Below are 27,361 nucleotides of genomic sequence, written 5' to 3'. Positions count from 1 at the left end.
GCCTCTGGGTTTTAATGTTAACTTTTTTAAAAATTTCTTTAAAAACATCACATTTTACCAAATTTTCATTTTAATCACATGAAACTATGTGAATATAAATACATTTAACTTGTTATTATGATACTGTAATTTAAAGGTAAAATTTAATTTTACTAGTTTTTTATGTGACAACTACTGTCATTCAATGATATATAGGAATCATGATTTTTGAGTAATATTAGTACAAAAAAGCAGTACTAAGGATTCCATATGGTGTAGTTGGGGAAATGGTGACTGAGTGACTATCACCAACCCTAGTGATGCCACTGCTTTAATCCTTTTCTTTTATTTCTATTTATTATATTAATATCCTGCCTTTCCACCAAAATAATGCTAAAAGTGGTTACAAATAAAATAAATAAATAAATAAATAACAAGTTATCATTAGGACTCTTTCAGTTAAAAATGCATAGAAAAGAAAGAAGGCCATCCATCAAGTTAAAATTATTTCAGGATCAAGTCAGCTCAAATGAGAAATACTTATCTGAACAAAAAGTGGGGGAAAAATAACAAAGATGGCCTGCCTTGGCAAGGCATTCAAAAGCTGAGAAGGTGGTTTCTTTTCTTCCCACCAGATAGAGCACTAATAGTTTCAGAACAGAGAGAAGGGACCTCCAGATAGACAACTACTTGAGGTCCAGGGGCTGCACAATTTCCTCACCAGACTTTAGAGTGTCACACAAGCCCTGTCTTGCTCCCTTTTTCTCAACCTAAAATGTCCTCATGTCCTCATGAAAGAAGGAGGCAATATGCTACGTTTCAATCCCTCTTAGCTGTTTTAAACTCAGAAGAGGACCTTTTAAAAAAACTAGAAAGAAACCAGAAGTCAGCTATGTCCTATATGTTTGGGTAGGTTCCTATGGGAAAGTGTGGCCATTCAACTTCTGTCTTACCTCCTGGATTATATTAAAAGGCCTCTCCTTGGGCTAAAGCAGCAAAGAAAGCTCTAAAAACTGTGGTCCTTGAGGGACATGGAAGGGAATGGTGTTAGGTGTGAGCTCCAGGGTGCCTCAAAAACATCCTTGAGAAGCCACATGCAACCCAAGTTCTGCATCTTCCCCTTCCTTGTTAAAAAGCTCTGGCTAAGTTTAGGGAAAATGTCATCTAAACAGATGACCCTATTTCCTTTGGCTTTATAGATTATAACAGCAGTTTTGATTTGGGCCTCCAAATGGTTCAGTAGCCAGTGAAGCAGCTGTGAAAAGGGTTTCTGATGCTTCCTACAACTGGCTGCAGTATTGTGGACCAACTGGGATTTCAGAACACTTCTTAAGCAGCCTCAGGAAGAGCATACTGTTGTTTGTTGTTGTTTGCCTTCAAGTCATTTTGAACTTATGGTAACCTTAAGGGGAACGTATCATTGTTTTTCTTCATCTGAGGCTGACAGAGTGTGACTTGCACCCAGAGGGTTTCGATGACTGAATAGTAATTCAAGCCCTGGTTTGCAAAGTCACAGTCCAGCACTCAAACCACTACAGTGTACTGACCCTCTAGAGCATATTACAGTAAATGGTAAATATTGAAGGAATATAAACCTTCACCTATTTCATTCTTGCGTTTTTCATGAATGAAAATTTTAAAAAGTTTTCTCCCCAGTGGGTGAGATTATGAGAGTTTTTGTGTATTTTATTGTTTATTGTTATTATTATTATTTTCTTATATCCCACATTTCTCCCAATATAGGGACTCAAGTCAGGTTTTTCACATTTCAGGACTTTTTCAAGATTTTGTCCTTGCAAATCACAATGATTTTAAAGAAACAAACAGTAGAGAAAACAATGTGTGTTTGAGTTTTTCTCCCCACATAAAATACCTTATTGAACATATAACAATTCAGTCCAGTAATAAGGAGCTAGGAGAGCTATAGTCCCAAAACATCAGGTCTGACAAAGCTTCTCCCATATCTAGTAAAACATTGCAACCTTAGAGAACTACTTCCAACATTCTGCATAATTTTTACCTTGTTGGCTTCCACACCATTAAAGTCTTTGCGGGTTAGTACTACTTTTGAAGACTTGTAGTAAATAATGATAGACTGAGGACAGGAAAGTCCATCTTCCGCATCGCAGAAGTAATTATCAATAAGAACTCTAAAGTGGTCATATTTAGGTGTAATCTGCTGCACCAATACATAAGTACAGTTGTCCAGGAAGGTGTAGTAGGTTCCATCAAATGTGATGTAGTGAGGATCACCCCAGCCACTGCAAACACCTGGTAAATAAGAAAGCATGCCAACCATTAGCACTTAAGCTAGACTTCGAAGACTTTTTCCAGAATGAATCGAATAACAACACTTTTGCACTATGAAAAGAAATAAAACTATTATTTTTTGAGTGGCACTTTTATAATTAATATTCACTTACATTCACATTCATAATGGTAGCAACAGCCATCGTCACTGAAGACTTTCACAGGGGGGTATCCATTTTCACACACAATATCCTGTACCTTTGGACATTTGACATGGCTTATAGCAATTTTGTTGTTTCCTTCACAAGTAAATCTGGTGCAGTTTGATGTCCATGTCTCGCCTACCTGGGAAGAGAAAGATGGGTTACCATTAAATTATACAGCCTGACCTGACTAAGGGTATACACACTTTTTGTTTCATTAAAATATGATAAATATGCATTAGGACTATTGAGAGGAAAGAGTTTCATATATTTGTTCTCTCTAATAAGAGGCACTTAGTGTTTTGGTTTCTGTTCATTTATGGCATACATTTTATATCCTATTTAAGCAACCCAAATTTTCCTGTTATCTGTTTTTCTTTTCTTTTCTGAAGAGCAGCTTAATCAGATGTAGAAACCAATCATGAAAGTGTTCAGTCTATTTGATGCATAAATAACTAGCAGGTAAAAGTAGCTCAACAGTGATGTGCAAAGTATATTTATCTCTCTGCCCTGTTGCTATTTTCCATTAGATGTTTGATGCCTTGTTGAGTCAAATATTTTCAAATATTTTAAGTTCCCTCACATTTGAATTTTAATAAAAACTTTGAAATTAATGAAGTGCAAATATTCACCTCAAAATTCAAATACAATTGCTTTAGAATTTTATCAAATGTGGCCACTGCATTCTTTTTTTTTCCAGATAGTATCAGATGTTATATCCTGTTGGAATCTCACCTATTGAATATCATTGTTAAAAGCATTGCATATAGACTATAAAATACTCTCCTTAATACTGCTGCTATTCTTTCTTAATTACCCAAAAATATTTGTACCAAGGTGTGAGTTATCTGCCTTATGACTCCTGTCAGTTTTTCTGGGTGGGTCGGCCAACCGATTCTTGAATAAATCCTTCCTGTTTAACTGTCACCAAAGCGTGTGCCAGATTTCCATTTACAATACTAACATTTTGCAGGAGGGGGACATCAGTGTACTTTATTGAAAGGGGACCTATAGGGTCACTCAAACACTGACATAATTTATAGCTGAGAAATCAGATTATCAGCCAACGTGGAAACATCTAAATCAAGAGAAGTTTTTAAAAATATCTTTAAAATAGCTATTGGACTGGGCCAACTGTCTGTCTGTCAGTCTACCTGCCATGTTCACTTTAAAACAGGGCAATCAATATATGGTGCAGGAGTCACTACATACTCAAGGCAATCCCCAGGTTAAGGCGGGGCGGGGGGCGGGGGTCATAAAGAAAGAAAGAAAAATCTTAAGACTTCTAAGTCCATTTGCTGGAGGAGAACATTTGAGAAATGTTTTAAAATGGAAAGCTCTAGCAGTTATTAACAGAAGGAAGAAGAAGAAAAAACTGATATGGGTCTGATTTCCTCACAGCATTAGCAAGTGGGAAAGGCCTGTTAAGAGTTAAACAGCAGCCTCTGAGATACTAATACTAGGTAACTGTACTGTTATCTAAATTTTGTACATGAAACAAAGTTTAGGTACACTGAACCATCAGAAAGCAAAGATGTCACTATATCAGCCACTTATATGGACAATTTTTGATTTTGGAGTAGTTCTCATTTCAGAATTCCAGATAAGAGATACTTGACTTGTAACTGTAAATGAAATGAATTTTTCAGGCTGCTTGCATAGAAGCCGCCTGAAAAATAAATTTCATTTATAATTATTACAGCATTCAAGCTTAGGACTGCCTATTTATAATCATGTGAGGAATTAGCAGTTCCACAACATTGTTCTGTTAAAGTTAGTAGTGCCCCAACATCCACAGTCCATCAGTTAGGGAGAGAGAAAAAGCCTGATTTTGCAAGTGGTTCGGGTATCACAGCTTATGGTGTATAATCTAACCCTAGAAAAATGTTATTTCAAAGCCAAATAAGATGCATTTCTTACCTCCCTGTGTGGAACAGCATCAGGACAGCCAATTAGTTGAGTTGTGGTAGAGGGAGTTGTGCTAGGAGTTGTGGTAGAAGGAGTTGTGATCACAACAGTTGGAGTTGGCTTGGGTGTTGTTGATGGGCATGGTCCTTTAGACCTTTCAATAGAACATTTTTGGCTACAAACAGCATAAAAAAAGCAGCCATCGCTATCTGTTTTGTTGTAAATAGTGTCACCTACAAGAAAAAAAGATCAAACAAATAATGAAACACTTAAATATTATTACAGTGTAATATCTGATGCATACATAATATATGTGAGCAAAGCTGACTGCTATTTATTACCATAAATATTTAATAGCAATAAACTGAAGAAAGAGATTTTCTTACTGTTCTTCTTTTAAAAAATACAAAAAATGACATTAAATAATTGAAAGTCACTCAAATACAGTGAAAAATTGAAAATAGATAATCTGATATTATCTCCAAAATAATAGGGATAATAAAAGTAAGTACACACCAGGATGATACGTTTTCTCTTCAACTTGACATAAACAACGAGTTGTACTGCTTCCCAAAGAGCTGGGAGTTGGTGCTTCTGTAGTTATAGAAGTAGTACTAAGTACTGTGATGGTGGTTGGAACAGGAGTGGTAGGTTTTATGGTAGTTGATATGGTGGTGGTGGTTGGGACTGGAGGGGTTGGACACTCTGGGTTTTCTTCACAACACAATACCCGTAACTCATAATTTAAACACTGCTTTGTTTTCCCTGTTTGATCTCTATTCCTGCACACCAGTCCAAAGTTGACATCACACTCCATAACCTGACCCACTTGGTCAATACTTAGATCAGGGTGATTTTCAGCCCTACATTGAATATTCACTGGCTTGCCACAGATTTTGCCTCCTGCAGCTCGGATATTGTTGTATGTTTCTATGTCTCCTCCTTTAGGGCCAGAGGTGGGGAAGTCAATATCAAACCACGGAGACCACTGGCATTTGATGGGTGAACAAGCTGTTGATGGAGATGTGGTTATCTCATGGGTTGTAGTAGTTGATGGCAAAGATGTAGTAGTTGGCAAAGTTGTGCGCAGCCTTGGAGTTGTAGGGGTGGTGGGTTTAGTAGTTGTGGCTGTTGTGGTTTCTTTGGTAGTAGTAGTTGCAGTGGTTTCAGCTATTGTTGTTATGACTGGCTTTGGTGTTGTTGGAGTAACTGTTGTGGTGGGTGTTGGAACTGGTTTACTGGTGGTGGTGGTGGTGGTTGGGGCTGGTGGGGTTGGACAATCTGGATTTTCTTCACAGCACAATACTCGTATCTCATAGTTGAAACATTGCTTAAATTTTCCAGTTTGATCCTCATTTTTGCATACCAGTCCAGAGTTGACATTACACTCAACAACTTGACCCACTTGGTCAATGCTCAGGTCAGGGTGGTTTTCAGCTCGGCACTGAATATTCACTGGCTTGCCACAGATTTTGCCTCCTGCAGCCCGGATGTTGTTGTATGTTTCTATGTCTCCTCCTTTGGGTCCAGAGGTGGGGAAGTCAGTATCAAACCACTGGGACCATTGGCATTTGATGGGTGAACAAGGTGTTGATGGAGATGTGGTTGTCCTGTGAGTTGTACTAGTTGATGGCAAGGATGTAGTAGTGGGCAATGTTGTGCGCACTCTTGGGGTTCTAGCTGGGGTGGCTTTACTAGTTGTAGCTGGTGTGGTTTCTTTGGTAGTAGAAGTTGTGGTGGTTTCAGCTGTTGTTGTTATCACTGGCTTGGGTGTTGTTGGAGTGACTGTTGTGGTGGGTGTTGGAACTGGTTTACTAATGGTGGTGGCTGGGACTGGTGGGGTTGGACACTCTGGGTTTTCTTCACAGCACAATACCCGTATCTCATAATTTAAACACTGCTTTGTTTTCCCTGTTTGATCTCCATTCTTGCACACCAGTCCAAAGTTGACATCACACTCCACAACCTGACCCACCTGGTCAATGCTCAGGTCAGGGTGGTTTTCAGCGCGGCACTGAATATGCACTGGCTTGCCACAGATTTTGCCTCCTGCCGCCCGGATGTTGTTGTATGTCTCTATATCTCCTCCTTCGGGTCCGGAGGTGGGGAAGTCCATATCAAACCACTGGGACCATTGGCATTTGATGGGTGAACAAGGTGTTGATGGAGGTGTGGTTATCTCATGGGTTGTAGTAGTTGATGGCAAAGATGTAGTAGTTGGCAAAGTTGTGCGCAGCCGTGGAGTTGTAGGGGTGGTGGTTTCAGTTGTTGTGGGTGCTGTAGTTACCGTGGTAGTAGATGTGGTGGTTTCAGCTGTTGTTGTTATCACCGGCTTGGGTGTTGTTGGAGTAACTGTTGTGGTGGGTGTTGTAACTGGTTTACTGGTGGTGGTGGTTGGGGCTGGTGGTGTTGGACACTCTGGGTTTTCTTCACAGCACAATACCCGTATCTCATAATTTAAACACTGCTTTGTTTTCCCTGTTTGATCTCCATTCTTACACACCAGTCCAAAGTTGACATCACACTCCACAACCTGACCCACCTGGTCAATGCTCAGGTCAGGGTGGTTTTCAGCGCGGCACTGAATATGCACTGGCTTGCCACAGATTTTGCCTCCTGCAGCCCGGATGTTGTTGTATGTCTCTATATCTCCTCCTTCGGGTCCGGAGGTGGGGAAGTCCATATCAAACCACTGGGACCATTGGCATTTGATGGGTGAACAAGGTGTTGATGGAGGTGTGGTTATCTCATGGGTTGTAGTAGTTGATGGCAAAGATGTAGTAGTTGGCAAAGTTGTGCGCAGCCGTGGAGTTGTAGGGGTGGTGGTTTCAGTTGTTGTGGGTGCTGTAGTTACCTTGGTAGTAGATGTGGTGGTTTCAGCTGTTGTTGTTATCACCGGCTTGGGTGTTGTTGGAGTAACTGTTGTGGTGGGTGTTGTAACTGGTTTACTGGTGGTGGTGGTTGGGGCTGGTGGTGTTGGACACTCTGGGTTTTCTTCACAGCACAATACCCGTATCTCATAATTTAAACACTGCTTTGTTTTCCCTGTTTGATCTCCATTCTTACACACCAGTCCAAAGTTGACATCACACTCCACAACCTGACCCACCTGGTCAATGCTCAGGTCAGGGTGGTTTTCAGCGCGGCACTGAATATGCACTGGCTTGCCACAGATTTTGCCTCCTGCAGCCCGGATGTTGTTGTATGTCTCTATATCTCCTCCTTCGGGTCCGGAGGTGGGGAAGTCCATATCAAACCACTGGGACCATTGGCATTTGATGGGTGAACAAGGTGTTGATGGAGGTGTGGTTATCTCATGGGTTGTAGTAGTTGATGGCAAAGATGTAGTAGTTGGCAAAGTTGTGCGCAGCCGTGGAGTTGTAGGGGTGGTGGTTTCAGTTGTTGTGGGTGCTGTAGTTACCTTGGTAGTAGATGTGGTGGTTTCAGCTGTTGTTGTTATCACCGGCTTGGGTGTTGTTGGAGTAACTGTTGTGGTGGGTGTTGTAACTGGTTTACTGGTGGTGGTGGTTGGGGCTGGTGGTGTTGGACACTCTGGGTTTTCTTCACAGCACAATACCCGTATCTCATAATTTAAACACTGCTTTGTTTTCCCTGTTTGATCTCCATTCTTGCACACCAGTCCAAAGTTGACATCACACTCCACAACCTGACCCACCTGGTCAATGCTCAGGTCAGGGTGGTTTTCAGCGCGGCACTGAATATGCACTGGCTTGCCACAGATTTTGCCTCCTGCAGCCCGGATGTTGTTGTATGTCTCTATATCTCCTCCTTCGGGTCCGGAGGTGGGGAAGTCCATATCAAACCACTGGGACCATTGGCATTTGATGGGTGAACAAGGTGTTGATGGAGGTGTGGTTATCTCATGGGTTGTAGTAGTTGATGGCAAAGATGTAGTAGTTGGCAAAGTTGTGCGCAGCCGTGGAGTTGTAGGGGTGGTGGTTTCAGTTGTTGTGGGTGCTGTAGTTACCTTGGTAGTAGATGTGGTGGTTTCAGCTGTTGTTGTTATTACCGGCTTGGGTGTTGTTGGAGTAACTGTTGTGGTGGGTGTTGTAACTGGTTTACTGGTGGTGGTGGTGGTGGTTGGGACTGGTGGGGTTGGACACTCTGGGTTTTCTTCACAGCACAATACCCGTATCTCATAGTTGAAACATTGCTTAATTTTCCCAAGTTGGTTCTCATTTTTGCACACCAATCCAGTGTTTACATCACACTCAACAACCTGACCTACTTGGTCAATGCTCAGGTCAGGGTGGTTTTCAGCTCGGCACTGAATATTCACTGGCTTGCCACAGATTTTGCCTCCTGCAGCTCGGATGTTGTTATATGTTTCCATGTCTCCTCCTTTGGGTCCAGAGGTGGGGAAGTCAGTATCAAACCACTGGGACCATTGGCATTTGATGGGTGAACAAGGCGTTGATGTAGATATGGTTGTCTTTTTGCTTGTATGTATTGGTGGCAAGGATGTAGTAGTGGGCAAAGTTGTTGTTTCTTTTGTGGTGGCAATGGTGGTGGTTACAATTTCTTTTGTCTTGGTTGTTTTCACTGGCTTGGATGTTGCTGAAGTGACTATTTTAGTGGTAGTTGTAACTGGAGTGGTAGTTAGTGGTTGTGTTTTTGTTGTGATGGCTGTTGTTTCTGGTACTTTAGTTGAACTAATTGTTGTCTGTTTTTGTTGTGCTGTAGATGGCTCTCTAGTAGTACGAATCTGTGTAATGACCGTTTGGGCTGGTGTGGTCGTTTTTTCTATTACTGTTGTAGTCTTTGCAGTTGTAGATGGCTTCTTTGTTGTTGTGGCAACTGTGGTAGGTCTTGAGGTTGAAGTTGCTGGTTTTGTAGTTGTTACCTGTGTGCTTGTTGGGCATGGTACAATTATTTTTTTGCAGCACTCAATTCTAATTTCATAGTTGTAGCAAATTGGTGGAAGTTGGTCTTTGTTATAACAAAGGAGTCCTTCTGTTTTACTACATATAACCTTTTGCTCTAGTTCCTGCAATGGAGTATTGGGATACCTTTCTGCTCTGCATTCAACATTCTTTGGTACTTTGCAGACATCATATCCTTTGGCTCTTAGATTCTTAAATGTATCAAAATCTCCATCATCAAGTGCAGATCCTGGGTAACTTGCATCATACCACTGGGACCATTCACAGATTTCCTGAGTGCATGTTTCACTTGTGGTTGTTATAGTTGTAGTTTCTGGAGTTGTAGGGGAAGTTGTAGGTATAGTAATTGTGGTTGTACTTTCTGTAGTAGAAGGTGTGGTTGTTACTGTTGTAGTTTCTGGAGTTGTAGGGGAAGTTGTGGCTACAGTAGTTGTGGCTGTACTTTCTGTAGTAGAAGGTGTGGTTGTTACTGTCGTAGTTTCTGAAGTTGTAGGAGAAGTTATAGGTATAGTAGTTGTGGTTGTACTTTCTGTAGTAGAGGGTGTGGTTGTTACTGTTGTAGTTTCTGGAGTTGTAGGGGAAGTTGTGGCTACAGTAGTCGTGGCTGTACTTTCTGTAGTAGAAGGTGTGGTTGTTACTGTCGTAGTTTCTGGAGTTGTAGGAGAAGTTGTAGGTATAGTAGTTGTGGTTGTACTTTCTGTAATAGAAGGTGTGGTTGTTACTGTTGTAGTTTCTGGAGTTGTAGGGGAAGTTGTGGCTACAGTAGTTGTGGCTGTACTTTCTGTAGTAGAAGGTGTGGTTGTTACTGTCGTAGTTTCTGGAGTTGTAGGAGAAGTTGTAGGTATAGTAGTTGTGGTTGTACTTTCTGTAGTAGAAGGTGTGGTTGTTACTGTTGTAGTTTCTGGAGTTGTAGGGGAAGTTGTGGGTACCGTAGTTGTAGTTGTACTTTCTGTAGTAGAAGGTGTGGTTGTTATTGTTGTAGTTTCTGGAGTTGTAGGGGAAGTTGTAGGTATAGTAGTTGTAGTTGTACTTTCTGTAGTAGAAGGTGTGGTTGTTACTGTTGTAGTCTCTGGAGTTGTCAGGGAAGTTGTGGGTATAATAGTTGTGGTGGTACTTTTTGCAGTCGAAGGTGTGGTAGTTATTGTTGTGGTTTCTGGAACTAATAAAGTGGTAGTGCCTGTTGTGGTAGTTTTTGGTTTCATTGTAACTACTGATGAAGATGTCGCTTCTGAAGTTGTAGTAACAAGTGGAGATGTTGATAAAACTGTTGTGCCTGCTGATGTAGTCTCAGGGGTAGTGGTCAAGCACTCAGTATCACAGCAATAAACTTTGATTTGATAGTTAAAACACATTTGCAGTATTCCTGACTGATCTTCATTTTTGCAGACAAAACCAAATGACACATTGCACTGGACAGTTTGACCAATTTCATCAATAGTTTTTTCTGGGAATTTTTCTGCCCTGCACTCTATACGTAGAGGTTTTTCGCAGATATCTTTTCCTGCAGCCCTAATTCTATCATATGTTTCAAAATCCCCTTTATTGTCCAGTGTTGGAAAATGCACATCCTGCCATTCAGTCCATTGGCATCGTGGTTTACAAAGAGTTTGTCGTGTCACTTCAGTTGTAGGAGATGTCATTTCTGTGGTAGATCTGACAGTGGTTCCAGCGGATAAAGAAGTTGTTTCTGGGGTTGTAGATGAGATGCTTGTGGAAGTGAGCTTAGTAGCCAATGTAGTTGTTGGTCTTATAGTCACTGTAGGAGCTATCGACACTGTAGTAGTTTTGGGTGTGGAGGCAGTAGTATAACCACATGGCACAAAGCTACAACACCGGATTCTGATTTGATAATTGTGGCACTGAGTTGTATCCTGGTCTTTATTGTAGCATATTAGTCCCATTCTAGTATTGCATTCGACTTTTTGGCCCAGTTCACTTAATGGAGTATTGGGGAATTTCTCTGCCCGACATTCAACTTCCTTTGGAGCTTTGCAGACTTTATAACCTTCAGCTCTCAGCTGATCAAAAGTGTCAAAATCTCCATCATCATTTCCAGAACCAGGCTGGCTCATATCATACCACTCTGACCAATGGCAGTCTTCCTGAATACAAAGTGTAGTTGCAGGTGCTGTGGAGGAAGATTGAAAGGATACATTAGTGCAATTGGGGTTTTAGGTATTAGTTTATTTTTATGCAAACAAGCATTTAAATTAGATATCAGTTCCAAGAAGATGGATTATTTAGGAATTCATTGGCTTCACCAAAGCTGTTTAGGGAGAAGAAATCAGACCTTTCTGAAACTTTGATTTGATTTTCTTGATGAGCAAGTCATTATTATTATTATTATTATTATTATTATTATTTTACTGTAAGAACAAAATGTACAGTTAAAACCATAATGTTAATTTCAAAGAGCTGAGAACAAAAGGTTATATTTGAAGGCGAGGCCCGAGTATTTAAGAGTTCTGAAAGCAAAAATACTCTGGCCAGTACGTCATTCAGGTTAAAAAGAGAAATGGGCACACATTTTGTCAGCATGTATGACACTAGAATGAATAAAGAAGATTTTAAAGGATGTCCTGAAACAGCTGAGGATACAAAAATGATCTGTGGTATAAGAAGTACAAAGGGAACCTGCTGTCCTAAGAAATGATATATTGTTATTTTGTTTCAGCTTTAGAAGATTTTCAATTGGTTGTATATAGCTACTCCTTATGTCATTATGAAGAAGGAGGAGCAATCCTACAGGTGCTGTAGAAAAAGAAGGCACACAGAAATACTTCACCTGACACCAGACTGGTAGTATACACTGAACTGAGTTTTCCTTCAATGTGAGGTGGACTTAAGTTTTCAGAAGTTAGTATTTCTGGTTAAGAGTGTGCCCTCTCAAGCACTGTTGGGATTAGCTCTCCTTGTACTGTATCTATCTGCACTTCATCTCTTTGGGCATGTCTATATTTTAAGCAAAATCTGGTTGAATAGACAGTTTCTCTCTTTAGGTATATCTGATAATTACATCACATTACATTGATTCTCTCATAAAGTTCTAGGCCTCAGTTCTACTGTGAATTCCAATTACAGCAGAACTACTGAATCAGTAGGATTTACTTACGTGTTGACTCACTGTTTCCCTGTTGATTCAGAAGGTCTACTCTAATAAGGAATAACCAATAGACTTTAGGCTCTAATCTTGGTCTCTTTTCGTAATAGATATGCACGAGTTTGTACTGGGCATGCACTATAAATGTACAACTGAAAGCAACCAGCAATCATTTTTAAATTCCTGTTGCACTACAATGATTCTTATGTTCCTGATCAGTTTCTTTTAACAGGAAAACAGAGTCATTAGAATTTGTACCTGCAGTAGTTGTTGCTTGTGAGGTGCTAGTGAATACAAATACAGTAGTGGGGGCAGAAGTGGTAGTGGTTGTTTGACACTGGAAGATGTTCCTCTCTATTGTTCCATTACGAGCACAAGTTGCAATGATGCATCCTCCAATACCATCTGTTGTGTTGTAGATGACATCCCCAGGCTTGTGTTTCTCTCCGTCATAGATGCAGTAGCATGCTGTCATTCAAAAGATTATAAGTACCATCATTATTTTAAAATGTAAAAGTTTACTTCAAGTCATCACACACCATATATGTAAAAAAATAACCCTGCATTGTCAACATACCATCTTCATCCTGTCCACATATCTGTTGGCTTTCCATTGAGCAATGGCTGGAAGAAGTAAAAGAGTACAAGTGTGAAGGTGGCTAACATTTCTTAGAAAGCACCGAAAGCAAAAAAAAAACAAAAAACCCAAAACAAAACCCTCTTTACTTACACCCTGTATATGGCAATATATATAGCAAAGTACAGATATATATATATATATATATATATATATATATATAGAGAGAGAGAGAGAGAGAGAGAGCAATCAGACAATTCATCTCCCTGTATAGGTTACAAAAAAAAAAAATCCTATTGATCCAAAAGAAAGTAGACTTCAAAGTGCGTCAGTAGTAGCTTCCATGTCAATGAGGCATCTACTTTCAGTGCTGAATCCTGTTTTCAAAATAGCTTCAGCACCTTAGAAAGCTCATTTAAATTTTGGACTAAAATTTGGAAAAGATTCATTGCTTCAATTATATGTAAGGGTACAAGATGCCACTAATCAGCCTAAGGTCATTCATAACTTCCCCCCAGTTCTTTTACTGGGATTTTGATTTACGCACAGCAAATTAAATATGTATTGGTTTAGTATGTTCTTCTATTAGCTAAAAGAATAAGCAGAGGATCTTGCTTCTTTGATGCACACATAGTTATCTATTATGTCAGACAGATGTTAGGGCTGTGTTAAAAACAAGTTGCTAGCAGATGTCTGTAACTGATGAGGTGGAAAAATTAAAATTTTGATTATTTTTAATAGGAATTTCTATTTTTAAAAAATGGCAGGCGCTAACCACTATATTAGAAGAGATATTCCCACATGTGCGGAAGAAGGTAGAATGCTTATTTTACCATTATGCACACTGTAGAGCATGAATATATCACTTAAAAGTGAAAACAAATGTTTTCTTTAGAAGTATTAATTTTAAGGGTCCCTGCATCTGCTCCTTGCACTGCCATGCTCTAGCATGAGGGGGCAGCATCCTGTTAGCCAATGACACAGAACTCTATGTCTTGGCATGATTGCCTAAATTTTAAGGTGGGTTTGGGGGGCTGGATCAGACGACCGAGTATAGCCACAACATCGTAGCTACATGCCTGATGCAGGATTCCATACTATTTCATTGCTTTCATCACATTATAGAAAAATATGCACTTCTCAGTTGTGCCCTGTCTCAGCTTTAAATTCACATTCCTGGCATTTTAAGGCAAATGTTACCATGATTGACAGCTTTTTTCTGAAGGCATTTTTTCTCCTGGTTTATAATGGTTTCCTTTGTCATCAAAGCAGCCACACTGATCACGAGGGACACAATCCATGTCATCTTCATCGAAATAAGGCTTATGGTCTGGACACTTTGGATAGCAACCTGTAATAGGAAAGAGAGATCAGTCTAAGTAATGGTATTTGATCTTTTAAAGTATCCTGTGCAAATGTCATAGATTAAGGAGATTACTTGTTGACATGCAGTTCTCAATTTTTAGTTCTCCAGATGTTTTGGACTGGTCAGTGGTAAGGATTCTGGGAACTGAAGCCCAAGACATCTGAAGGGCCAAAGGTTGAGAACCACTGTCACAGGAGTTTGGTTAATTTCATAAAGATTTTCATCCATCTGCTGCCACACCATAAACTAATACCAAAGATCTAAGAGACATATGGATTATAAAGTCATTTTAATAATCCCATCATAAAGTATCCTTTCTGTTTCTAATTATATATGTTGCATTTTTTATTGTTTTGAGATTCATATGTACCTTTTCCCTATTCTAATAAACAAGATGTCCAATGAAATACTTAGAATAAAACTTCTAAGTAGAAGTCTTAGTAAAAGGTTTATTTACAGAGTAATGCTGAGAGAATAAATGTTACATAAAAGCCAGATAAAATACAGTTGCCCTTCTTAATTCACAGATCTTGAATATACACATAGGGGTGACCTCCACTATTTTCAATGGCGCCTGCGCCCAGGGGCGCACCCCATTCAAGCTTGAATATGCACAAGCCTTTGTTTTCATGGGTGTGTCTGGAACGGATCCGCCACAAAAATGGAGGGCCAACTGTATATCTGTTTGTAAACTCCTGATTCCCATGTTAAATCAGCAGACATTTCCAAATTATTGTTATGCATCTGCTAAACTACATGCAACACATGCAATAATCTTTAGTAATTTGATAATTACATTAATCAACTTCAAGTAAATGTTAATATTCTAGTTGAGTTAATATGGAAATAAAAGCCTAAATCCTATTGTTAGTTTCAACTACAGTAGACATATTAAACTAATGGAATTTACATATTTATCCCAAATAGAGTAGATCTATTGAATTAATGGAACCTAACTGATTCAGTAGGTCTATCCTATTTCATTGGGTCCAGCTACAGCCCTAAGATTCTCAGGAGAAGGCTTTCTCTCGGTCGCACCCCATGACAGGCTCACTTGTTGAGGACACGAGAGAAAGCCTTCTCAGTGGCTGCTCCCACTCTGTGGAACTTCCTTCTTCAGGAGGCTAGACTGGCCTCCTCCCTGCTGATCTTTCACTGGCAAATAAAAACATTTCTATACATAAAGGCTTTTTAAAATCATGCAACCCTGGTTTTGTAGGGAAGGGGGTGTTTTAGATTATGTTTTTAAACTTTTGTATGTTTAAATTCTTACTTTGTATGTTTTAACTAGATTATTTTAATTGTCTTTAAAAAATTTTGTTTTAATGTGTTTTTATATTGTGTGCCGCCTTGGGTCCCTTTTGGGAGAAAGGCGGCATAGAAATACAATAAATAAATAAATAAATTCAGACAAACAAGTGGGTTTCTCATTCTTTAAATATGTTTGGATTGCTGATGTAGGTCGACTTTCCTTTCCCACTGTTACTGTCTAACCACATCTTTAGCTGAATTTATAGTGAAGAAAAACCAAGTAACTTTACTATCCTTAATTCATCAACATCCTGCACAATACTTCCTAGGCTTCTCACATTTACAGGATGTTGAACATCTCATTTTGTGACACCACAATGTGTATGACAGAGGTAAATAGTCTGGACCCATGGCTTTCTTCAGCTTATTTCTTCACCCCTAGTCCCCCATTAGTATCCCCACCCACATATAGCTACAGTGCTTTCTCTGTTCCTGGAGGCCTAATCAAAACTCAAAGTGTTCACCCAATCATGTCTGGGTTTGATATTTCGTCATTTTTGCTTATATTGGTATCTGGCATAGCACAAAGTACAATCTGATCCTCAAACCCTCTGAAAGTTGCCCACCCTAGTGTTTAAGAAAGAATACAATGTGGTTTTTTGTTTCCCATAAGTATCCCTGGTAAATCAATGGTGAGATTCATAATCACGGTACCTTCCAAGCCCTTTAAGTCATGCATGCATTTTCCTTCTGGATTTCTGCAAGTCTTCAGACAAGAAGAGCCACAGGGTTGGTAGTGCCACTCGCACTCCCCTTTTGGATTGTAGTAATCACAGAACAGAGCTGGAGAACACAGACAAAAATATGGTGAGTCTATTCCTCAAAAGCAAAGCAAAGAAAACTTTTTTCAGACTACAACTCCCAGAATCTGTCAACCACCATACTGACTAGCTTTGCTGGCTGGAGATACTGGCATTTGTCATAAAAAATAACTTCTTTCAAAACTGAACAAGCTGCAAATTAAAAAACAAAACAAAACCTTCAACTCTCTTTATTTCTGCCAACCCTACTCTGTTTCTGCCAATCCATTTTTTAAAGTTTTATTCCTTCAAAATGGATGGACTGTACTCACGGCACATGGATGGAGTTCTCCAAGAAACGCAGACACCAGCCTCATTGCATGCCTGGGCATAGGCTGCTACAGCTGTACAGAAGCATTCACAGTCTCCTCCTGTGTCACAAGCGCAGGCATCAGATACACAGGCATCATAATATTTAGCAGGTTCAACCTGTAAGGGAAGAAATAAATCTAATGTATTACTCTCTCTTAGCATATCACAATCAAAGAGAGAGTTGAAGACATTTCTATCTTTCCTCTGTAATGCTTTTTTCTCTAACAAATCCTGGAAGGAGTTTCTTTTTTAAAAAATTCTAAAGATTTTAAAGATTTTAATTTTTTCAAGATTCTACTTTTTAAATAACAATACAAAAAGCATTTGCATCAACTTAGGCAGGTAAGTTATTAATACAAAGAACTGTAAACAGCATTGGCTTTAAGTATAGTCTTATTTGTTGTCTTTTTATCTTTCCCCCTCTTATGTCTCTGTTGCAGGATCAACACTTTATCTTATACAGATCCAGTCTATATTGTCAACAATGATATGTCCATTAAAGGAAAGAGATTCCGTGACACAGGGTGACACCAAGCCTAGGGACACCACATATTAATGGATTAAATGGTTTCAGTGCTTTTTTAAAAAAAGAAATAGGGCAATTTTTATTTACATACCCTAAGAAGGAGAATTATAATTAATATTTGTTAAGTCTAATGTTTCATTAGCTATGAAAGTGCTTATTACACTCTAGTTTAAGGGCATGAACAAAAGTTCTAAAGAAATTTATTCTAAGTTTAAAGATCATTCCTATATTGATTGCAGCTACTTCCAAAGTTTCACGGTATAGTATGCCCAGCAATAAGAGGAACAATTATTAGTATTTTAACATTCTTTGTTGTTTCTCTAGAGATTTAAACAACCCACAGAGTTGGCCATTCCTTCAGCACTGGCAAGGGGGCTAGAGGAAATTTGAATGGGAGCTTCACTTTACCAGCCCAAGTTGAAGCTAACTACCCTACTATCTGCAGAAATGTTTCCCTATGACAAAATTAGCAACTGCATCTAGGTTCATACCGCCATGGTAGTTGTACCAGACATAACACACCATCAGGTGTAAATGCAGTAGTAAAAGACATGCAGTTATGAATATTCCATTGTTTGAGAACTAGAAAGCCCTGGAACTGGGTCTGTTCTGGCAATGGAAGAGTGACATTATATGTTTATGACAGCTGTGTACAGTGATTTTTTGCATCCTGTTCCAAGCATTTTAAATGTGGGCACATAATGTCCTAAGATTAGCGCTATTAATGCCCCATATGTTCATCTGAATGACTTTTGTTCATACCTGAGAGTGGCAGTGAGCAAATGTTTGGCTGTTAATGATGCTGCATTGCTTCTGGGCCCATGACATACGATATGGGTTTGATCTACAGGGGTCCCTGGTCTGTGGTGTTCCTGGGCAAGTGGGAGACACCTTCCAGCTGTTACCAAACTCCACAACATCTCCCACCACTGACTGGCTCCTGGTGGTGAAATCATTGGCATCATTGCCATCAAAGTTTCCACAGAGACCACATATCTGACCCTATAGAGAGACAAGCATACAAACAAGAAGTGGAAGAGTGATTTTTCTGAGATTAGAGATATGCATTTTTTAAAAAAAATTGAAAAGATATTGGTTATTTTCTGACACTGTTGTATTTCATGAAATTGTGAACTTTCCCATGTAAACAAGTCCAGTTCTCTGATTCTCAGGGAGCCTTCTTCCAGTACATAAAGCCTGGAAAAAGAGGGAAGCCTGGTTACTCTTGCAGCAATGTGACTAGCAGTTGTGTGACACTCTGGGAGCAGGCCTCATTGCCCAATTTGCAGTCCTTGTTGGGAAAACGTCTCTGTTTGGTCTACTCTTAGAGCATACAAAAGAGCTTCACATTTGGTCCTGGTCATTGACCACCTCGGTCATCCCACCTACCTTGATACTGTTCGATATTTTATGTTTCTGTTGTAGAGGGTAGTGACTGACTGATGGGTCTGAGAAGGAATTTTATCCATGTATAATGTTCCTAGGGTGAAAACTGGAGGGGACTCCTGTGCCTTTAATGTTTGTTCAGAAGAGGGAATTTCAGCAAGTGTTGCTTGTCATACAGCCAGGTAACAAGTAAAACCTCCTGAAATTCTCTCTTCTACACAGCCATTAAAAGGACAGGAGCCCTTTCTAATTCTAGTTGTCAGAATTATACATTATACACAATATACAGAATTATACATAATCATACAAACTTATATGATTAGCCCAGGTGCTGAAAGGTTTTTCTTTCCTTCTATCAAAACTGATGTCTATAGAGTTCATAAGTTTTGTTATTTTTGTCACAATATCTTCATCATATTCACTGAATCCATTGGGCCAGATTCATTTCAGAGGAAGAAATACTGGTGGTACTCTTCCATCTAAAAGGAGTTCACTGTGAAGCACGAGCGGGCTTGTTAGTAAATTGAGGGTGATGCTTTGGGCACTGTGGAGTGAGGAAGGGAATACCAACCTCCACAGTGCCTGAAGAAGGATGTCTGCACATATAAGGGAAACTTATGTGTGCATATGTCCCAGGCAGATTTCTGGCCAATATTTATTACTATTACATAGGCCTGGTACAGATGAGAAGAAAGGGATGGCCTCTTGATCATTGCCATAGCAACTGCATGGCTGCAGCAATGATCCGCTGCCGAGGCGCCATTTGCATTCTGGGGCGTCGTGATGATGTCACACATGCATCACACTGTTTGGACGTGGCGCACATGCGACATCATTGATAAGTGTGCTGTGTGGGCGGCGCTGCAAAACAATAGCGCCCTCCACACAAACTAGGGTTTGAGAGCGTGCGGTTGCTGCACACATCCGAGACCTAGTTTTGGCCCAAGGGTGCCACAAGGCACCGATTTGTATTGGGTCATATAAATGCTTTAACCAGCTATATGTGCACTCGGCATGCAAAATGACAACATCTAGTTTCCCAGAAGAAATGCTAACTAAAATATGATAGGACAGAGAATGATCAGTGGCATTACTGTAATTGCATTTATTCTCCTTCAAAACATGATGTTAGTTGTGCTTTCATGTTAGCATGACAAAATTCCCATAGTTACCAATTGCTCTTCATACAGCAAAACAGCATTTGTTAAATTGACTGTGAAGTGAGGAGTTAACAGGATCTGTTTGATGAATCAATTTACTCAATCATTTAAATGTCTTCAGTTACTTAAGAGATAATCACACACGGCTTCTAAACTGCTATTATAGGGTCCATACAGACAGGGCAAAATAAAGCTGCCTCAGGTCACTTTGGAGGTATGCTTTTTAAGAGGCCAGAAGCTGTGCCAAAGCTGTGCTCCAGTCCTTAGGACTGGAGTGAAGCTTTACCATGGCTTCTGGCCTCTTGGGACATATGCATTGCTTAAACAGCATATCTCCAAAGTGACTCGAAGCAGCTTTATTTTGGCCTGTCTGTACAGCCTCATAGTTATAAAATAGCATATTTGGCAATACTGATCACATGACATTAGCTCCAATCCATAGCTTCTGTGTCTGCAATGCGTAGGTAGGGCATCCGTCCCGCACCCTCAGAACATCTGGGCAGCAGCTACTCAGGGTTCCCGGGGCCAGGCTAGTCTCCACCTCCAGGAAGACATTTTCCACCGCCGCCCCGGCCCTTTGGAATACGCTGCCCACGGAGCTCCGCTCGGCCACCTCCCTGGCCAAATTCAAAAAGGATTTAAAGACCTTCCTTTTTACTAGCGCATTCCCCGATTAAGAGTCCTATGTGCCTCCTTCCCTCCTCTCTAGCAAAGGGACCAGCTAACTCGGGGCTTTTTGTGCTGTTTTATGGTAATCTGTTTTAATGCTGTGTCTTGTTTTTAATATGTATTGTATTTTTTGTAAATGTTGTACACCGCCCTGATCTGAGGAAGGGTGGTATAGAAATAAAATTTTTATTATTTTTATTTTATTATCCCTTTTCATTGACAGGGTAACCCCATCAACAAGATATCAATCACATAGCAGTCCCAGTTAATCCTGATGTGGCAATTGCAAGACTAGCAGTCACAATCTCTTCCTCTCCCCTTGTTCCCACCTTGATATTCAACCTCGTTTAATTTCTTTTTCTTTTTTAAAACTTAAATTGCATTAGCAGAACTCCAGAATTCTGTTCAAAACTGAAAATAAAAATAATATAAAATAAACCCCAAAGGTATGCTGGGTAGGGCCCAGGGCAGGAAGGTAGGCTTAAGGAGGAGTGTAGAGAGTTATGATGGCAGAAGAAGTCCCAGTCACACAATTGACCGGATGTGTGACAATGGTTACTCACAAACTGATATGTTTATGTTTTCTTTAACAAGCATGATTGGGGCAAGAATGGGGCTCATGTGATAATTTCCAAACAGACACACAACTCTTTTGACAACATTTTTCAGAAGAAAATGAAAGGTTAGTACTGTTTTTGATATCCACAACTCACCTTAAATTCTGCATTAAGTTTGATGAAGATACTGGTTTTCTTATCCCATAGCAAGACAAGTCCAGCTGTGGTGTCAATCACCATATAGATGCCCATGTATCTGATCTTGTATGGCACTTCACTATCACCAGGCTGTCTCTGTATCACTTCAAATTTCCCATCAGTCAGTATTAACTCATAATTCTGAAAGATGAAAAACAAGTCACAGATGTAGGCCAGTACTGTTAGCCACAAGGGAACTATTCAAGGGGGCATTTCCCATTATCAGTAAGTTCTGGCACCTTTGTCTCTTCCAGCTGTATAAATATGATGGCAGAGCCAATAGGATCTCAGTCACAGAATTTATTGCAGTGTTTGCTGTTTATTATTGTGGACAATTCACCTTTTGAACTTTGCCATTCTGTCTGAGAGCAGAAAAGTTGGAGATGAAATTTCCCCCCAGTACTTAGTATATCAGTTCAATATTATAGTTTCTATTCAACACCCCCCTCCCAATTGTGTTTCTTTGATTCCCATCACTGCTTTTGTAAGTGAAAGCATCAACAATTTTCTTGCAGTCTGGTTACTATTCTCCATCTGCCTGCAGTCTCATACAACTTTGGGGCTCTGTGTGGAAGGAAAACATAGCAGCCACCACAAAAAGTTCTGCACAATGGGTTTCCTTTCCCAAGAAAGCAAAACAAAAAAGAAAATAAATGTTAAAGATTTCTCAGCAGAATGTTGCCTGAGACCCTTTGGTTCAGCATTGTACCAATGAAATGTTAAGAAATGATTTTAACCCAAACTTTGGATTTACTTTGCTGTGCATTGTATTATTAACGCCTCCTTTCTAATATAGCTGTTTCATGCTTCCCTTATTGTAAGTAGGCTACCCTTATCACAATTTATTTATTTATATTTATTTATTATTTTGTCTAGGTTCACATGCTGTGTTAAACATGCACCCTTAAGGAAGCTACTCACCCCCAGGAATACTTTAATGGCTTTTGAGCAGGTAGTCCCAGTGGTACCACAGGGGATGTTCTCTGTAATAACTCGGAAAGTACCTGCCTTTGTACTGTTTTTGCCACAATGATCCTGCAGAGAAGAGAATTATTTAGTGTTTGTGAGAATACTTGCCACATGGAGTTATACAAGTGAAAATGCTCAGGGAAATATTGAATACCTGGACCAGAGTATATTCACAGTCTCCACTGAAGCTGTAGCGTTTGCCATCAAAGGTGACATAATGACCATCACCGTAGACTGAGCAGGTTTCTAGGCAAGGTTCATTGGAACATTCCCATTTTCTGTTCTTACAAGTACTACATAGATAGAAACATACTTGAATTTAGCACATCTTTTTCTTAGGTAGATAGGAGAGGTCAATACTTTTAGATCAGCTTGTACTTGCACATACCAAGTGTTACATTTCACTTTGATGGTTTCCCCTGGGTTGTATGTGGCTTCATTGTGAATGCAAGGACATTCCTCAGCAGCCACACATCCACCTTTGCCATCATATATCAGTTCATTAGGACATACACAACCAGACACACACTGGGTGCTATACTGTAATAAAGGAAGGGCAGAAGATAATGTTACTTGGCAAATCAACAGCATGGGATACTGGGATTCTAAAATACTGGGCAGGTGAATACAAATTATCAGCTTATTTAAGATTTAAGGTGAATTCATGCTAAGTCTCCACTGAGAGCCAGGTCTGCCATTTTAAATGTGTGCAAATTGTTTCCTTTTTTAAAAAGAGAACTTCGATATAGAAAATACTCCTTGAGATATGTCTACATTTATCCCAGTATGTTTCTAGATTAGCACATTCCTGTAAACCATAGAAGTCCTAACATGCTGCATCATGATCATGACATATGTTGGTTAAACATAACTGGTCCTCCTCCTCCTTCTCCCAAGCCCAGGCTCCCACAACTGTCGATGAGATCTTGATGTATCTGTTCAATGGGTCAGCATTCATCATTGTCTCTTATCTCTTACTACCTGATCCTCATTTTGTAGTATCTGCCAGAAGTGAGATCCTAAGTGCTGTGAGCAGTTTCATATATTTAGGATGCAGCGATAATTCTACAAGTATCACATAATTAATACAAAAGCTGAGCTGGTTATTAAGACAAGAAAAGGTTATAAGGTATCGACACTTACACATCCCATGTCAAGGGTCTGGCAGCTTTTCTGACACTCAGCTCCAGTGACACCTACTGTGGCATTGTCACAGTCAAAGTAGATCATGGGGGAATCACATACTGATAGAAAGAAAAAGTAGATGAAATTTCTCAGATATCTGATATTAGTCACTGCAGAGTAATCTCATTACTTGTGAATTTGGGCATGCCATTATCAAAAGCAATCCTTGAAAACTTTAAAGAGATTAGGATTTGTGTCAGAGGCTGGATTTTCAGGATTCTTTCAAAAATTAACCTAGTCTTCATTCTCATTGCCTAAAAATGGCAGCAGATAATATTGTTCAGAATAACCAGTCACTTTGGTTTCATATTACTAAAGGCTGAGAAACAACAACTCATTTGTACTGATTTTCAGAGTTTGCAATAAAAATTTGTTTCAATATTTGTTTCCCTTTTACAAGTTCTGTTGGAACAATTGGCTCAGATCCACGATCTTCCAGAGTGGGTAGATGGCCATATGAATGGTTGAGAGAGTTTGGGAATATACTGTGTTCAGGCTGGGAACCAGAAAAGAGATGTAATAAACTAGCCAAGAGTGTCCTCATGAGGCTGGGGTGTTAACTAGTATTATGATATGTGTAGTGTGCCAGGAAGGCATTGTTTCTGCTTGATGGAAACCAACACATTCCAAAACTCCCCTCACCATTCATATGGTCATCCAACCACCCTGGCCTTAAGCAACATCTTTCCTCCTGCCTCTGTCCATCAATGACCACAGTTAAAGCCAGTGGCATCACTAGGGTTGGTGTCATCTGATGCAGTAACTCATGGTGTCACCCCACCATTGACCTCCTTCTATTTCACACCATACAGAATCCTTAGTAATTTTTTTTGCAGTAATGTTACTCATAAGTAGCATTTCCCATATACCACGCAATGGCGCGTTCCAGACGCGCAAAAAGTACATACTATGTATGTACTAGGGTTAGGAAAGGGTGTCCTTTCCGGACGCCCTAACCCTAGCACGTACCTAGTATGTACAAAATGGCGACACCCATTCTACATGGGTGCCACCATTGGGATGTCACAACTGCACCGCCTCCAAACGGAGCAGCGCAGAAGTGCCGACCTGGTGCTGCACGAGGGCGCCTGGGGTGCCCTTTCCATGGCGCCGGAAGGAGCTCCGAAATGGAGCTCCTTCCAGGTTTGTGTCACTGGGCGCAGCCTTTACATGGCTGCGCCAGCGACACAAATGAGAAAGGGGCTGAGCGGCCCCTTTCTCTTTGCCCCCACCACTGTCAGGTGTCCTTGGGGCATGAAGCCCCAAGGACACCCCTTTCCAGGCCGCGGGGAAGAACTGGATCGGGGCCTCAGAGGCTGCGCTGTGGCAGCTGAGGCCCCAATCTGGCAGGGAAAGGGGCGGGAACAGGCTGCCCCAAAAGGGCGGTCTGTAAACCGCCATAGTAATGCTAATAGTTGTGACAAAAACAACTAGCAAAATTAAAATTATACCTTCAAATTACAATATCATATGCACAACCTTCAGTGTGTGTGTGTGTGTGTGTGTGTGTGTAGTGAAAAATTGGTTAAAATTTTATTTTTAAAGAAAATTTAAAAATAATTTTAAAAATTAAAATCTCATTTTTTTAAAAAAATAAAATTTAAAATTTTGAAATTTGATTTTTCAATTTAAAAATTTCTGGGGCCTCGCCTTCTTCTCCCACTGAGTTTCACTCCACTCCCACCATCTCTTAAAGCATTTTAAAGGGAAGCAGATGAATGCCACAGGTCATTTCTGCCAAAAGGTAGGTGTTTGAGGAGCCGTGGAGTCACCCCCTCCCCTTAGGGTGTCACCTTGTGTAGTCAGCACCCCCCGATCCTCCCCTGGTGATGCCACTGGTTAAAACTGAATTTTGTCACCTCATCACCATACCCACAACCCTTCCATTTCTATCACTGTTCTACAATCTGATTATAAAGGTCTTTCCTGGGCATCAGTTCACCCCATGCATCTGAGGAAGTAGACAAAAGGTCCAAAACACATTGCAAAAATAATCCAGTTTGAGACCACTGTAACTTCGCTGGCTCAATACTAGGGAATTCTCTAGTACTGTGAGACATTTAGCCTTCTCTGTAAGAGAGCTCTGGTGCCACAATAAACTACAATTCCTAGGACTCCCTAGCACTGAGCCAGGGCAGTTAAAGCAGTCATAAACTGGATTATTTCTGCAGTGTGTTTTAGACCTAAATCTATGAAAGCTAATGTATCAATTTCTTTTGCTCAGTTAGTTTCAAAAGTGTTAGGAAATCTTAAAGTTCTTAATTATATTACTCTCCCTACTCCCGCCCCCCCCGCCCCCCTGCACATATTGGACAGAAGTGAAAGTGAAGCATCTAAAGTTCATCAGTTTTGTCACTGATGAACAATTTTGGGGTAAAATTTATTAATAAAATTTGTCACTTTGAACAATTTGAACAAAGATTGCTTCAGTCTATTATATATGCAGGACTGCAGTCCAATAGCCCTTAAGTTCAATGTAAGTATCTGCCTGCAAAGTTACATTACACTAAAATAATGCAACTCCCATGCAGAAGAGCAACATTGCACAACACATGCCAATGGCACAAGGCACAAAGCACAATGAGCAATGCACAATGCAAAAATACAATGATAAATGTGCACTTAACAACTGCAATATGCAACTTTGGTATATGCGTAACTGCTTCTGCTGCTGTCAGCAGACTGTGTCTGTTATGCTATGGTAAATAATTTGCCCATAGTGCATAGCACAACTTACACATGCATATGTCACTGACAGAATGGCAGCCCGTGTGTGTTTGTGTGTGTATATGTTCCAGATTTCAGAACAAAAATATCAAGTGCTATGCCAAGAGTTGCCAGTCAGTTAGTTCCACACTACTCTGGTCTCAGTCTACTTCCAAACTCATACAGCTATTAATGCATGACAACTACACATACAGCTAGTAATGCATGTTTTTGTCTCCACTAAAAGATGAGTATTGTGCTCTAAATATGGATAAAGGGGTGAGTAGTAGCATGCTTACTTTTTCATAAAGATTTACTTTGCCTAATTAAGGTACTTTATTTTATGATTTTAGTAAAAGATATATTGTCATACATTCTCTAGCCTAACAACTATGGAAATAAAAATGGTATTTTTACCTGGCTGGGGAATCACTTCTCCAATGCACTGAAGCTTTCCTTTTGTGCAAGTGCTGTAAGAGAGTAAGGAAGGTTTGCATATTACAATTCCAAACTAATCATATCCAAAGCAGAAGCTCTTGCCTGGTTAGAGAGGCATTGTTGTGTAGTGGTTTTGGTGCTGCACTAGGAACCCAGACATCAAGATTCAACTCCCCACATGGCCATGAAAACCCACTGGGTGGCCTTAGGCAAGTCACACTATCTCAGCCTCTGAGGGAGGTAAAAGCAAATCCCCTCAATAAATCTTCCAAGAAAACCCCATGATAGGTTCACCTTAGGATCACCAAAGTCAGAAAGTACGTGAAGACACACAAGAGTACAGTACAATATAGTCTTGCTCAGTTAAAGGCAGCAGCAGCAACAACAATAAATCATTGAAATCACACAATGCTGAAATGCCACCTTGTGGCCAAAAGGAAAAAGATTACTTTTCCAATAAGGCCCTGAGCTGTTTTTCTTGTGGGGTTGTTTCACATTGATCTGATCTGTGTTGGTCTAAGGTATTTTCATACAGAATTGGGGAGAGTGTAAATTCCTAAAACCAACTGTTGTTCTGCTAGTTATCACATTTGAATCAGTATAACAAAACCTGGATTTTCTTCCTTCAATTTATCATGCTTGTCAAGGAGAAGTTTTACAAATTTGCAAAGGGGTTGCAGATGTATGTTCTCCTAGAGTCCTATTAATTCATTTTTATAGTCAAAGTTCTATCCAGTTTTCTCTGTTTTGCCATTAAGCCTTTTCGCTTCCTAGACAAAAATGATTCTTGAGTTGTTATCTTATTCAAAACTGGACTTCCCACCTTATTTTCAGAAACAAGATACAAATTAACCCTC

At 40.0% G+C, this 27,361-nt stretch overlaps 1 protein-coding gene across 2 annotated transcripts in view; it reads right to left on the bottom strand.

Moving 5' to 3' along the window:
* The window catches only part of MUC5AC (mucin 5AC, oligomeric mucus/gel-forming), a 74,975-nt gene that overhangs the window by 19,030 nt on the left and 28,584 nt on the right, over positions 1 to 27,361 (bottom strand). For both annotated transcript variants that reach the window (XM_089520930.1, XM_089520931.1), the window contains exons 19-34: positions 26,484 to 26,536; positions 23,319 to 23,419; positions 22,564 to 22,715; positions 22,330 to 22,468; positions 22,128 to 22,241; positions 21,165 to 21,347; positions 17,999 to 18,238; positions 16,671 to 16,827; positions 16,253 to 16,381; positions 14,122 to 14,272; positions 12,922 to 12,968; positions 12,603 to 12,812; positions 4,857 to 11,372; positions 4,353 to 4,573; positions 2,403 to 2,574; positions 2,000 to 2,250 (exon numbers count right to left, since the gene is read on the bottom strand). In XM_089520930.1, coding sequence (XP_089377056.1) covers positions 2,000 to 2,250; positions 2,403 to 2,574; positions 4,353 to 4,573; positions 4,857 to 11,372; positions 12,603 to 12,812; positions 12,922 to 12,968; positions 14,122 to 14,272; positions 16,253 to 16,381; positions 16,671 to 16,827; positions 17,999 to 18,238; positions 21,165 to 21,347; positions 22,128 to 22,241; positions 22,330 to 22,468; positions 22,564 to 22,715; positions 23,319 to 23,419; positions 26,484 to 26,536 — 8,836 coding nt within the window. The remainder of the gene's footprint in view (positions 1 to 1,999; positions 2,251 to 2,402; positions 2,575 to 4,352; positions 4,574 to 4,856; positions 11,373 to 12,602; positions 12,813 to 12,921; positions 12,969 to 14,121; positions 14,273 to 16,252; positions 16,382 to 16,670; positions 16,828 to 17,998; positions 18,239 to 21,164; positions 21,348 to 22,127; positions 22,242 to 22,329; positions 22,469 to 22,563; positions 22,716 to 23,318; positions 23,420 to 26,483; positions 26,537 to 27,361) is intronic.

The sequence above is a fragment of the Sceloporus occidentalis genome, unplaced genomic scaffold (genome assembly GCF_023333645.1).
Source record: "Sceloporus occidentalis isolate IW3139 unplaced genomic scaffold, rSceOcc1.0.p SCAF_4, whole genome shotgun sequence".
Classification (NCBI taxonomy): domain Eukaryota; kingdom Metazoa; phylum Chordata; class Lepidosauria; order Squamata; family Phrynosomatidae; genus Sceloporus; species Sceloporus occidentalis.
This window is presented reverse-complemented; position numbering and strand designations above follow the sequence as displayed.